Raw genomic sequence first — 15025 nt, forward strand, 5'->3', positions numbered from 1 at the left:
CAGAATAAGTAAAGGTGGGTAGCCAGCTGAAAAACTTTGTATGGAATAAGAGAGAAATTAGCCAAAAACTCCCAAACTAGCTGTATACAAGACAGTGTTCAAACCATTTTTAAGTTATTGATCTGAGAGTTGGGTTAGAACTAAAGCCCTTAATCAAAATTTAGAGACCACAGAAATGAGAGTTCAGAAAAAAATTAGGAGTCTGAGCTGATAGTATCAGAATCATACTGAAATGAAGACATTCAGAAGGAACATGACATTATTAGCAATCAAGAACATGTGAGCAGGGCTAATGTAAGGTGGTATGGTCACTTAAACAGAATGTGTGAGAAAAGATTAGCAAAATAGATGTTTGCCAAGATTGCAAGAAAGAGTCCCAGAGGAAGGCCAGAAAATTTGACTGAATCAATCCTAGGTGGATTGATTCAGTCAGAAATGTTAGATGTGACAGTATTGAGTGCTGACAAGTAAAACTAATTTGGAGGAAAATTGTTAATAGGAAATTAGTGCTATCATAATAGCCTGAACACCTTGGGGATACATATCAGCAATAAACCAGATGCTATAAAACATTGCATATTTAGTTAACTAAAATATATGCATGTTAAGCAGAATTAATTTAGATAAGCCACATTCATTTAAAGCTAATGAAAATTTCAAGATTTAAATGTTAAATCTGGATTTCTGATTTCATACAGTTCTAGTTCTTTTTTATATCATCCATTGTTTGCATTTATAGCTTTGCATGTTATTTTATGTTATTATTACTATTATGGGATACCTCCAAGTGAATGACTCACTGTGGAAAGGCTATACTGCACCACACATAATTTTTGTCCTTACTTCGTTCTCCAGCTACATGCCACTGCTACCATCAAGGTTTATTCAAGGTGACTGCCAATCCTTTGTGTTGTTTCCTGGAAATTGTGTGTGTGGGGGGGGGGGGGGTGTCAGTCTTTTTTCCTTAGGTTCACTATAGTATCCTCTGTCTAGTTACAGGGATATTGAGTGTGATACCAATTAAACTTTGATTGGAGTATCATTAAGATTAGATCATCAAATTCCATATACAGGGTGTTCGGGATAAATTTGACATATTTATAATTAATTATATTTTTCCGTAAGTTACATGTATTAACACACACTTCTCTTCATTTAAAAGTTTGGACCCTTCTTCATTCATATACAAGATGTCAGAAAGGATGGATAGCTGGAACCCACCTGAATCATGGAAGAGAATAACTTGTATCATGATGATTCGTGCCCGCCATCAAAATAAGGATATTACGACTGCTGCCCAATGCTCCCTGAATACAGTAAAAACAATCAGGCATGAACTAGAGACTTGCAATGGTGACTACGAGGATGTAGCAAGAAGAAAGATCCCTAGCAGACGATCTGATTGCGTTCGTACAGCAGAATTCCTCGCAAATCTGCAGGAACAGGTGTTGAAGAACCCTGGCATTGGAATTCGGGCTTTGTTCGTGGAGTTGCTAACTGTAGTCAAGCCCTGGATAACAAGGGTAGCCAATGGTAGGCCGTATGTATGGCAGCAGGATTCGGCCCCTTGCCACACCTCTGGGAAAAGTCAAAAATGGTTGTCTGAAAATTTCTACGACTTCACCAGTCCAAATGTTTGGCCTCCAAACTCCCCAGACCTTAACCCCATGGATTATTTTGTATGGGGCGCAGTTGAAAAAGACACCAATCGCACTTCCAGTAATACAAAAGCCCAGTTAATGGATAAAATTAAAACAGTTTTTGCGGCCCTTCCCAGGGAGACTGTAGCATCAGCTTGTTCGAGGTTCCGAAGCAGAATTGAAGCTGTGATCGATGCTAATGGTGGTTATTTTGAGTAAATCTTGTTGATAGTATTGTAATTAACTCTGCCTGTAATGTTTTTTTGTCAATTCATTAAATTTAATAGATACAAAGAAGATTTTCTTTTTCCTTACGAAACTGTCAAATTTATCCCGAACACCCTGTATATACCCTTCATGGGTGGAGGAGGGGGAAGAGAATAGAATACTGGGATAGTATCACATCGATTACATTCATATTATTTGTAACTTTTCCGATCTTGAACTTACGTCAATTTGTCTGGTATTTTTGTAAGGACTCCAATGTTGCTCTCTTCTAAGGCACTTCTAATAGCATTAATCCACATAGATTTTGGTCTTCCTTTAGGTCTTTAAACATCTTTTATTTAAAGATGTTAACCTTTTGTTAATCTTCCAGACAGTACTGGCCTGGATGTGTATATATGTCCATAATTACATAGAAGCAAAGTGTTCCATTGAAATCAATATAACCACTGAATATAACAGAAAAAAATTGGATACAAAGCATATATTTTTGATATATTTGATCCATGTGGCCAGTTGGATGGTTAAATCACCACTTTGTCTCTGCTCATATATTCTAGAATGCTAACAATGGCAGTTTCACTCCTAATACTGTGGTCTGTAGTCTTTGATAACTAAATATATTTTTAGTTCTCACCCAACTGTCTCAATTGGGTTAGAAACAAAATAAAATCTAATCGTATATTCTGTCAGAAGAAAGTGTTTCATTCTATATAAATTTATTTAGCTGACCTTCCACCATACCAGCTTTGCTTATATTGTCTATGTCCTTATTAATTTACATGGAAGAATGTAAAAATAGCTGATATTTTACTTGTTCAGAGAGTTCTTCATTGAAAATTTTGTTTATGTTTTCCTTCTTCCTGCCTTGAATGTCTTCATAATTTTTTGTTGATTTTCATACCAAGTTTGGTACAGTAGTTATTCAATTTAGTTAAAAGGAGTGTTGAAGACGTACTAGATTTAGAAGTATAACATGATTTGTATCATTGTGTTGAGTTGAAGATTTGCCATTTTGATCTGATCATAATATAATCCATATATGTGATAATGTACTTCTATCTTTTATCTCCAGTGTAACAGCTGATTAACACAAGTATTGGGATATGTTTTGCTCTGTAATTGTCCTGTTTACACAAATTTATGATTTTGAACAGCTGTTTTATTTGCACTTTATCATATGTCTCTTCCAGATCAACACTATTTAAATACATTAATATCCGGAATTGCGCAGTTTCTTATATGTACGTATTCCTGTCACGCCTCACCACTAGTCGTATCTTTCCGTGCCGGCTGCATTCGCCAGTGTCGCACATGCTGTGAACAAGCACTGACGTGTTTCATACACTATTTTTATAGTCTACAGAATCACATAAAAAATAATAATGTCCAAAAGAAGCAAGTCTGATTCTTCTACAGCTAGCAAGAAAAGAAAAGAAAAACATTGACTTTGGAAACAAAACTCAACATTATTAAGGATTTTGAAGGTGGAATGAAAATTTGTGAGCTATCAAAGAAGTACGATCTACAGGAATCCACAGTAAGAACAATCATGAAAGATAAAAAAAGAATTCTTGCAGCAGTGAAAAATGCCCAATCATTGAATTCAAGCATAATCCCATGACGTTTACGAATTATGAATTCGTAAACGACATGGGATTATCGGTGAGATGGAAATGATGCTTAAATTATGGTGTGATAATCAAGTGAGAGTAAAAAATTGCCCAGTTGATCAAACGACGATATGTAGCCAAGCCAATAAAAAAGTAAAATGATTAAAAATTGGAACAAAAAAATCCTTAGCCCACGATGGTGGGCTAAGGATTCAAAAACTTTCATTTGGTGGGGGAGGGTGGGGGGGGGAGATGCTTGCATAAATTTTATATGGAATGCCCATTAAGGAATTCCTCTAATTCTCACATTATGTTTACTACCCTTTGTATAGCTGGATATTATTGAGAGCCTTACTATAATCATCTGGAATTCGATCTTTTTATTAGGCTCTCTGAATTACGCAGTATAGTCATTGTAAAATCACTGGTTTGGTATTTTAGGCTGATATCAACTCCATCAGCTTTTCCGCATTTTCAAGTTTTTGATGTTCTTTTCCTATCTTAAGCATTCTTTTTCTTAAATATTTTTTGTTCTCCGTCTGTCTGCCTGCTTACGTTTCTATTTTCTAAGTCCTTTCAATAATCTTCAGATTATTTTGTCACTTTCCTAAAATGCATCTTCTGTATTCTTAGCTTTCTTCCATGACTTTTGTTTAGCCCACTGTTGTATAGTTTAACATTTTCTTCTGTATTCTCTCACAGCATGTGCTGACTTAATCTGTTAGGTACTTTTTTGAGGACTGCATCATAACATCTTTAGTTTGCCATATGGTTCTTATTCTCCCCCCCCCCCCCCCCCCCCCCCATTCTTAGAAAAGAACAGTTTCACATGGTTCCTTGGTGAAATCAATCAGTTTTTTTAGATTTTGCTATTTTACAGGGTTTGGTTCTTGTTCATTCTATTATTTTTCTACATTAATATTTGTATATTCGGGTATACATACATTCTTTTTAAAACTTTCTTATATACTTTTCCCACTTCAGTGTGATACTAAGCTGATTTTATCCTGCTGATAACATCTTTGGGAAATTTAATTAATTCCCCTCTTAATGGTAATTTCAAATTCTCTGTATAGCCTGTATATATTCTGAGCTAATCTGAAGATGTTACTCTCAGCAATTACATAGTCAATAAGATTTCTTATTTCTTGTGTCTTCTGTTCATCTGAATTTGTGCATATCTTTATGGTCGAACTTGAATCAAAATAAATTGTGAATATTACTTATTAAATGGATCATTGAAGATACAACAAACTGAATGTAATAGAGAAGACAGGTGATAGCTTGAATTAAAATAGAAACTGAAAGAGGCTGTAAATATCAAATATCGCTGGAATCATCAATTTCCTGATGTATACTTCCCAAGGGTCGTTCAGGCTATTATGGCAACCAAACATGATTAAATTTACCTTATTATTAATTGCCAATTAATATTTTCCCTCCAGATTAGTCTATTACATGCCAGCCTCCAGTATTGTATCTAACATTTCTTTTAAGACACTTCTGACTGAATCGGTCCACTTCGATCTTGATCTTCCTAAGAGGCTCTCTCCTGCTGTCTTGGCATCAAATACCTCTTTTGCTAACCTTTCCTCACACATTCTAGAATGCTAATAATAACTTCATTTTTAATTTGATTCTGCTATTGATGCCATCTGTTCACTCCTAATTTTTCTGAGAACTCATGTGGTCACTGGTGAGAATGCATTTAAGGTTTTCTATGTTCCTACCTGATTGCTGATTTTCTTGCCAACTTTGCAATCCTATGGGACATACTTTCCACAAGCATACAATAGTGATCAATAGTAATTTTGGACCATTCTTCCTGTGGACATATAATGAGGTCCTATGCTATTGTGGGGCAGATGTCCTTTGATCTCACCTGACACTCCAGTTCATCCCACAGATGTTCAGTAGGGTTGAGATCAAGGGCTCTGTGGAGGCCACATCCACATTTGTTCAGTAGAGAGTCTAGCATGATTCTTTGCTCCACAGCTTTCCAAGCTTCCTCCTCTCACTGTACATGCTCTGTGCACTACTGAAGATGACACTGCATGTTGGTCTGGATAATGTGTGATTTACATTTGCGGTCCTACCATGGAAACCCATGTTTGAGAGCCTTGGTTATGAATGTTTTTGTGCAGGTTTGTGTTCCATTCAATGCCTGGAATTCTGCATTCAATGACAAATTATATTTTTAGATATTATCGTTTGTGACACCTTACGGTCATTTTTCATGAGAGTGGTGGGTCTTCCACTGTAGGTAGCAGTTGTAGTTGACTCCTTGCACCTCCATCTCAGTATGGTACCACTGATTGTTGATTTGGGATGGTGCAATTTGTCAAAAATTTGCCATACAGATAGGCCTACAACATGGCATTTTATCACAATGTCTCTTTTAAATTCTGTTAGTTCTCTTTGTGCAGTTCTTCCACCTGGATACAGTTGCACTGACTTCAAAGCATCATATTCCTTCAATTGGTAACAGCTACAAACATGTCACTTGTTCATAGCATGATGCATGTTGTCCATGGGGTTGTCAATTGACTTCTTTCCAATCAGTGTAAATGATGAATAAGAGTGGAGATAATGTCTTATCCTTGATTTTACATCAAATTATCTTCCTGTCTTTCAATTCGGACATTCTGTTTCAACTTATTACAAGTATATACACTGCATTCTACTATATAATGTTACATTTGCCCTATATATCTGTTGTATTTTGAGATCTTTTCTAGGTGCTTTGTCATATATATGCCTTTTCTGATCTACAAAACTCTGATCACTACAGATCCTTGTCATAATCCCATGATTTCTCAACTATTTGTTAAGTGAAAATCTGATCTTGACAATCTGTATTTGGTTTGAACCCAGCTTGTTCTGCAAAGTACAGTGGGTGTCCTCCCGCGATGAGTCTTCGGACTCCTTGGAGGTGTCACGAATAATAATAATTTCTCTCAGCTTTTTTTCAAGGTTGATTGCATAAATCTTATAATTTTATCCTTTGTAATTTTCACATTTCAGTTTTTTTTATATTTTTATTTTTAATAGATAGGAACTATAAAAACTCTACTCCAATCTTTTGGAATTTGACCTCACCAGGCCCTCTGAATTATGCAGTGTTTGAGCATTTCTGTTTAATATCATCTACTCCACCTTCCTTTCCACATTTCAAGTTTTTGATGGCTCTTTCTACGTCGAGTATCGATATGTGCTCCTCTTTGCATTGTTCGTGAAAATTTTCTGGTATGGTTCTGTCACTGGTTGTTTCACTTGTAATTATTCCACACATCCAGGTTATCCTTATTTTCAGTTTTCATGTCACCTCTTTCATCTGTTTTCCATTTCCAGTACTTTTTCCATCATTTTTAAGCTTTTCTAATAGCCTCAGGAACATTTTGCTGCCTTTCTGCTATTTATTTTATGTATTCTTACCAGTCTTTTTGTGATTTTTGTGTTATTTTAGAGCATCTGCTGACTTATTTGCTGGGAACTTTCGGTATGTTGCTTCTTATCCAGAACTACTACTTTAACATTGTGCCACTACATTTCTACCCTTTCAGATAACTTCACATCTTTCTAGCTGAACCAATCAATGTTTTTCTCAGAATTTGCCACTGAGACTCCGTTTGGTTCTTGTTTTTGGTTGTTTCACTTGTAATTATTCCACACATCCAGGTTATCCTTATTTTCAGTTTTCATGTCACCTCTTTCATCTGTTTTCCATTTCCAGTACTTTTTCCATCATTTTTAAGCTTTTCTAATAGCCTCAGGAACATTTTGCTGCCTTTCTGCTATTTATTTTATGTATTCTTACCAGTCTTTTTGTGATCCAGAACTACTACTTTAACATTGTGCCACTACATTTCTACCCTTTCAGATAACTTCACATCTTTCTAGCTGAACCAATCAATGTTTTTCTCAGAATTTGCCACTGAGACTCCGTTTGGTTCTTGTTTTCAAATTTTCACGTATTCCTTCCATAATATTTGTATAGTTGAGTCTACAGTTTTTTTTTTTTTTTTTTTTTTTAAATAATGTTGAGCCCATACACGAGAGGTTGGTTAGTCAACCTATAGTATGTTAGTACTGTGTTCTAGTAGTGGATTGGGAAAGGCAAAACTTGTTTACATTTGATTTAAAAGCCTGTATATATTGTATTCTTTGAGAAACACATAAGGAGGAAGACTGATGTTTACCTGTAGAAGTTGCTCAACTTTAGTTCTTAGAACTTTCTTATATACTCTTTTTTTTTTTTTTAAATATGATATTCATTTTTATCCTATTTAGAGCTAAGTGATGGTCACTTCCAATTTCAGTTCATCTGTACATGCTTGTATCTTGAACCAGCAAGAAGATGTCACTGTCAACAGTGACATGTAGAACAATGACACCTGGAATCATATCAAGGTTAAAGTAGCTGTATAGAACTCAATTGGGATCTATTATTTTTAAAAGACAGAATTTTTTCAGATAGAAATAATTGCCTCAATAACGCATGTTTGTTACTCAGAGATACAAAGTGAGCAGTAAGGAAGCCAATAAACAATCCGAAATCAAAAAAATTACATGAATAGATTGAAAAAAATCCAGACTTGTTTTATGTTTAAAGTTGGTTGTGTGTGTGTCATATTTGGGAGAATTTAGAAAGGAACTCGATGAGCTTGAAGTATTTTAAATGGGTTACGTTAAAAAGTTGACTGGAAAGATGCAAAGAGACAATTTTTGTTTCAATAATGAAATGAAATAATGTGAGTTGTATAATATAATATATATGTATATATATTATCTTTCACCCCATAATATATATATAAATGAGGAAAACTCACATAAAAAACTCCAAAATTTTTGTATGTGTCGTGTGCATCTTCAGTACACCTTTGTGTGTTGTAGTGAAGTATCTTTGGTATGCATCTTTAGAACGGCAGTTAAATACAATTCTAAAAAGCACCACCTAATAGCTAATGCAAGATAACTAAATACGACCAATAATTTCATAATTTAAAATATATACACACTTATGAGGAACTCTTGTCTTGTGTTCCAATTAATTTCCTTAAATTTTTTTTAAGGATTCTTTTATCAAAAACCTTAACAGTCATGGTATTTTTACCTCTTCCAATACAGAAGAAATAACTCGTATTCATATCCCTTATTGTGCAAGGCATTTCTAAATATATAGAGAAAGTTTTAAAACCATGTGTATTTTTGTTATCTTTCACCCCATCAGAAAAATCTTCACCTTACTTCTAAGGATAAGCTTCCACTTCCATGTTTTCAAGGCATTTACCAGATTCTTTTTTCTTGGAGCAAGACAAGAGTAATTTCCTCATATAATGTCTTTATAAAGAAATGTGTGAAACTTCACTATATTGTGCTTAAACAGATCTGATGGTCTACTCCTTTGTAGGAGAATCTGCCAATCTTTCCTAACTTTATTTGTGTGTGTATTATTTATTTATTTTATTTTTTAAGTTCAGAAATTATTGACTGTATTTAGTTATTTCACATTAGCTACTTAGGTGATGATTTTTGGAATTATTTGTTACTGTTTAGTTGTCCTTCTACGATCCTGTACTGAAGATGCCTATGATACTCGGGCAAAAATTTAAATTAAGTGTTTTTTATGTGAGTTTTCCCTTGTTTCTTATTTCTTTTGATTACATAAATTTTTGCAAGAAAATTTTTTGATAAAGAGTTGAGATTAGTTATATGACAAAAATTCAAGAATTGAATTAAGAATAAATGGAAAGTCAGATGAACATGGTGTGTTTGCATTATATTTCTGTCCTGTTCGTTTTACAGTGGCAGCACAGCTGGATATGCATAGAGGAATCCAGCATCATGCTGGATCGCTTAAGGATGCTGCCACTGTGCAGAAATTCGTCACAAGTTAATAGAAGCAATCTAGTATATCAATTATAATTATCCTGGATTGGTGTGGGCGGGGAGGGGGGTTGAGTGGCTTCACTCACTGTTTCAGATATATCAGTACAACTACTTAATGATGCTATACCATGCAAGCTGCTCATGAGAGTGGTTTTACAGTTTTTTCTACTGCTGTCCAGTTCTAATCCAAGAACTGGCGATTTCCATCTCTTTGGATCCCTGCAGGAGCATGACTAATGAAAGTTGATTTATATATCATACATACATTTGGCTATATCAAAATATTCCTCCACATAAAAATAACTTGCTAGGTTATTATTTTTTTAAAATACCCTTAGACATGTATTTACTGAAAACGTTAATTGTAAAAAAAATCGTATAAGCCATCCACTTGTATCATCAATGCACATAGTAAAATAATAATGTAATGAAACTTTATAAGCAGGAATTTTCATTCTCTCATCTACTGCCATTTTGCAAGAGTTCATCTTAAAATTTATGTTGTTTTAATTCACTCATTTTTATCGTATGCATTCTTCTTCTGCAGCTTTCCCCACTTAAGTAGGGTCACTGTTTGTGGTGGTGAGTCTCCTCCACAACCTCCTGTCTTGGGCTGTAGCCATATCCAAGTTCTTCATCCTCAAGCCCTCCTCCACCATCTCTTCTTTGGCCGTTCGTGCTTCCTCCTCACATGACCCAACCATCTCAACCTTGCCTAATGTATCTTTGCTCCTTAAGCTCCTAAGATTTTTTTTTGTATGCATTATAGTAAATTATGCCTTGCATAATTTACAAATTATTATAAGCCCAAGTATTTATTGCAGTTGTACATACAGCAAACCCTGTTAGTTATCCATCTAAGAATGGTACACACAGAGAATAACATCTATAAATTGCTTTATCAGAATATGAGTACACGGGGATTAATTTTTTTCCCCATATGGAAATTAAAAATATAAAATCACTTATATTGAATATGAGGAATTTTCCACTGTTTGTTTGTTGTTCAGTGACATATCAAGTTGTTATAGGAACCTTACTAGTTCAGCCCTGCTATTTGTTACTTAGCCATGAGTGACTCCATCTAAAGCGTGAAGGAACACATTTTTGTAGCTGTGATTTTTGTTTTCATTGTTCTAGCTGAATTAAAATTTGATGCATAATAAACATACATTTCATATGTTTCCATATAGTTTTATGTATTTATGAAGGAGGAAGGAGTTAAAAGATGACTAGTAATAGTGAAAGCACATTATTAACATAGATTTTTTAACCAACTGAATGGAATAGTAATTCAGGTGGAGGGGGCATGATTTTGTAGGTAGGAATCTATTCTTATTCATTCTCATTGTATCTTATTTTTATTTATTTATTTTTTTAATCACAGCTTTCATTTGTGCTGGTTTGTTGCCTTCAGAACCTAACCCTATCTTCACTAAACAGATACCCCCACTATTACTTTATAAATCTGTATATTTGAAGACTACTGTATTTTTTAACAGTATACATTCATTGGACAAAACATTAGAGATATCTGCCTAATAGCATGTTGGTCCTCCTCTAGTGCAAATAACAGCCGGCACTCTCTGAGGCATTGTCTCCACCAATGCTGGCAATTCTAGCCATGCCCATTGCAGCATTGTCCACAACTGCAGCTTACATGTTGCCTGGATACATGGATCTGATGTCTTGCTCTATGGCATCCCAGAGAGATTCAAATGGATTTAAATCCAGGGACCTTGAGGCCTCTGGATGGTCAAATTTGGGCCATGTCTGGGTGGGGCTGTGCAAACAGACCATCGACTGCAGGATGCAAAAGTGTGTAGATGATTATCCAGCACATTCTGGTTGCTCACAGTGACTTTTCCAGACACACATACACTGAGGGATCTAATGTGTCACATGAAGATTTTCCCCCAAATCACCACAGAGCTGACCTGGCATGATAGAGCCATAGCCTCATACTGTCGACTCCACATCTGCACAATCCTGTCAGCTTGGAAGAATCCTATTACAACTGATAATAGGATTCTTCAGACCACATGACTCTAGTTCACTCTGCAGAGGTCCAGTTTTGATGGTCCCAATACCAGACAAGGCACAATACCCAATGAACAGCTGTTCAACAGTGGTACACGATCAGGGTGTTGGCTCCCATAGTCCATGGTATGCAGGATACGCTGTACCATTCTCTCTATGACGCTTCTCAGACCTCTTGTTATTGAAACTGGATGCAATTTGTGTCACCATTGCCCTGTGGTTGGCCTGGACAGTCAATGTCAACCCTGGTTTTCATGTTGTCAGCCACCACTTGCTTGCTGGGCACTGGTGTATGTCCATTGATGGCATACTCATGGTAGACTCTTGATATGGTTGCCCTTGAGAACCCTAGGGTTCTTTCTGCTTGGGTGATAGAATGACCCATCTGTCTTGTACTGATAATGCGTCCTTGATCAAAGTAGCTAAGATTGTCACATTTACCTGTGTTCATTGATTGTGGTACACTGTTGGGAAATCCCAATGTCTTCCTAATGACCATCTGCGTTTGGTTTGGGTATGTGTCACTGTGGGGGGGATGCCGTTGTCAACTTCCCATCATCCCTATCTCTATATGTTTTATCCATCAAGTGTATAACAGTATAATTATGTAAGGATAATGAAAACAATCATAATTGCATTCTAGCGGTGAAAAATTCTTACAGCAGTCTTATTTGTGAAAAAAAAAATTTTTTTTCTTCTTCTAGGATTGGACGTGGAGGTCGGTTTGGCCGCAAAGGAGTGGCAATAAACTTTGTAACTGATGATGATAGAAGATCATTGCGAGATATTGAACAATTCTACAATACACAAATAGAAGAGATGCCGATGGATGTTGCTGATCTTATTTAACAGTCCTGTACTTCTTAGTGATAATTTCTTGGAATAATGTTCAACATAAAATATATGAACATTCATCTGGACATTTTGTAATGCAAAATTTAAGACATTGGTGGAAGGAAATGCCTATTCCTTTTGGACACACATTTTTGCCATAGTTCTTATCTTGAATATATGTGGTATTTCATTCGTGTGGGCTTCAAAAGGAGATCAATTTTCATTTTATTCTAACCTAATGGAAGAAGACTAAAATGGCTTACTCTTCACGAAGTCCTGCTCTGTTCTGGCAGTAATTTATTTGGCAACTGTTTGCTTTAATTCATGGACTGATCTAGTTAAGGAGTGTACAGGGAACTAGAGTATTGTGTAATTTTTTTATTATAAAAAAAGGCATTTTGTGCCTTTGACCAATGTTTCCATTTTCTCTAATTATATGTAGGTTTATAATATTTTCTTTTTCTTCTCCAGCTGTGGTGTCATCATTGACATTAAACTGGCAGTTGAATGTAATAATGGAATGATGTACTTTTGCGATCATCAAAATGAACTTTGTACATTGTGTCATAAGTTCATTAAAGAATTTTTTTTGCAATTACTGCAGTTATTTATCAGTATTCCAAAAGACACATACATTATCTACTCCATTGTTGTCAGCTCAGCATTTATTAATATTTACATACTTTTTTTTTTTTTTTACTTGCATGTTTTTTGCACATATGTATAACTGAAAAACACAAACACATTGTATTTATTTTGAAGTAAATGTGGTGTGCAAAGCTAATTTTGCCATACCTTAAAGGCTGACCAGAATTCATCCAGTCATAGACAGGATTTGACATAGATCTCTAGTTGAGGTAAGTGAGACAAGGCAAAACTTGCTCAGTCACTGAAATAATTTAATTCCCATATGAAACATTTGAGAGGATATTGCATAAATAATTCTTTTTGAGATTCATTCCTTAAAAGTTAATGTCTGAAATTATTAGCTTTTCACAGTTTTGTGTTAATTCTAATTTTTTTTTTTTTAAAGAATTACTCTACTTCATGAAAAGCTAAACTTTATGATAAGAAGAAATACTATTTTTTGTTGTTTCTCAGTTATTACTGTGTTGATTTTAAATACAGACTCTCGAATGCATTGTGTTTAAAATTAACTAATTTTATGAGAAGAAAGTTTTGTACTCTGCACTGCTGTTATTAACTGAGAAATTGTGAGAACCCATATTTTATCATGTCACAAAAACTTATGCCCTAAATGTTCTGCTGAAGAATATTTAATTGCACATTTTACTGATAAACTCTGAAAGAAATAAAGAAACTAGTCTTGTTTTTGTGTTTTCAACATGTGCAGCCAAACTTATCTTCATGACAAGCGAACCATTGTTCTCCTGTCCAGAACTTGGATATTGGAAGGTGTGACAGGGATATTTTTGATAATTAAATGCAGTTGTATTCGAATACAAGTGTTTTGTTGATGGTGAAAGATTAAACACAGTATGTACACAGAAAAAGGCATGGGTGGCTGCAGGGGAGAGTTATTTTGTGAAGTGAATAAGTACATGAGGAAAAGAGCTAGAAAATGTAGCTGAAATTCTAGTAATAATACTATTTTGTAGTGGAATATAGAGGATAATATTTAATTGGGAAATGGTTGACATTTCCTTCCCAGTTGTCGGCAGGAGGAAAGAAGTATGTATGTTTGCGAACGCAGCTTTGATTAACAAAACCAGGTTTGAATTTAATAGCAGTTTTGAGAGACTAGATTTTTATTTCAAGGCAAATAGTTAAAAAAATCATTGGAAAACTATAAATTATATGGGGTAAATGAATTATTACATAGGGGAAAAATGTATAGGCTGTATAAATCAGCATTTAAATTCATACAGAAATAGGGTATGCAAAATCAACAGTCAGATCTTTGTATCTGATTCACTGGTTTGTTGTTTTTGCATTAACATTTGTGAAATCGTGCATCTTCAGTTTCACAGTGAGCACCAGTCTACTTGTGCATATATGAATACCCATGGATTCTAAAACAAAATGCATGTAGTGATGGACAAAAGCCTAAAAGGGCTAAGAAAGTTATGATGTTGAATGAGAAAGTGCAGATTCTAGATAAATGTGGAAAAGAGGATGTTGTTATACGACCATAGGCCACATGTTTGGTATCACCAAACGTGTAGTACATAAGGAAACAAACTAAGATCAGAGAGAGGCAGCAAACTGATGGAATTCTTACTGTTACCTGGGTTATGTACTTGAGAGTTATGTTAAAAATAGAGAATGAAGTGTTCATTTGGATCACAGACCAGCACAAGAAAAACTTGCCTGTGAACATTGGTATGGTTTTTGCTTAGACCCTCATTCTTTACAATAGATTTAAGCTGAAAACTCCCTGTATCAGCAGCACCACTGCAGAAACCACTTTCATTGCTGCTGGTTTGAGAAATTCAAGAGGCATTATTCACTCTATAATGTAAAAATTATGGTCGAGTCTACTTTGGCTGATCATGAGGCTGCTAAGGCCTGTGCTGTACAACTCAAGAAGCTCCTCAAGGAGAATGGATATACCTAAATAGGTTTTCAGTGCCAGTGAAACTGCATTATTCTGGAAGAAGAAAGCCAAAAAATAGTTTCTTGGCATCTTTAATTTATAGTATAATCAAGTGGAAAAACTTTCAGTAACAGTTGTTTGTCTTGCAGTTTTGGAAGAAAGTGAAGGAATGGTGGGAGCTGGTCAAGCAGAAGATTGTGGAAATACTCATAGAAGAGACAAGAGAA

At 35.1% G+C, this 15025-nt stretch overlaps 1 protein-coding gene across 1 annotated transcript in view; it reads left to right on the top strand.

Moving 5' to 3' along the window:
* LOC150100505 (eukaryotic initiation factor 4A-I-like) overlaps nucleotides 1-12836 on the top strand; it is a 177895-nt gene extending 165059 nt beyond the window's left edge. Inside the window, exon 10 of the mRNA XM_090403231.1 lies at nucleotides 12112-12836. Within this exon, the coding sequence (XP_090259357.1) occupies nucleotides 12112-12256 (145 nt within the window). The 3' untranslated portion in view covers nucleotides 12257-12836. The remainder of the gene's footprint in view (nucleotides 1-12111) is intronic.
* The last annotated feature ends 2189 nt before the right edge of the window (nucleotides 12837-15025 follow it).

This window comes from Typopeltis vanoorti, chromosome 13, assembly GCF_054136105.1.
Source record: "Typopeltis vanoorti isolate ZY-2024b chromosome 13, IOZ_Tvanoo_1.0, whole genome shotgun sequence".
Lineage (NCBI taxonomy): Eukaryota > Metazoa > Arthropoda > Arachnida > Uropygi > Thelyphonidae > Typopeltis > Typopeltis vanoorti.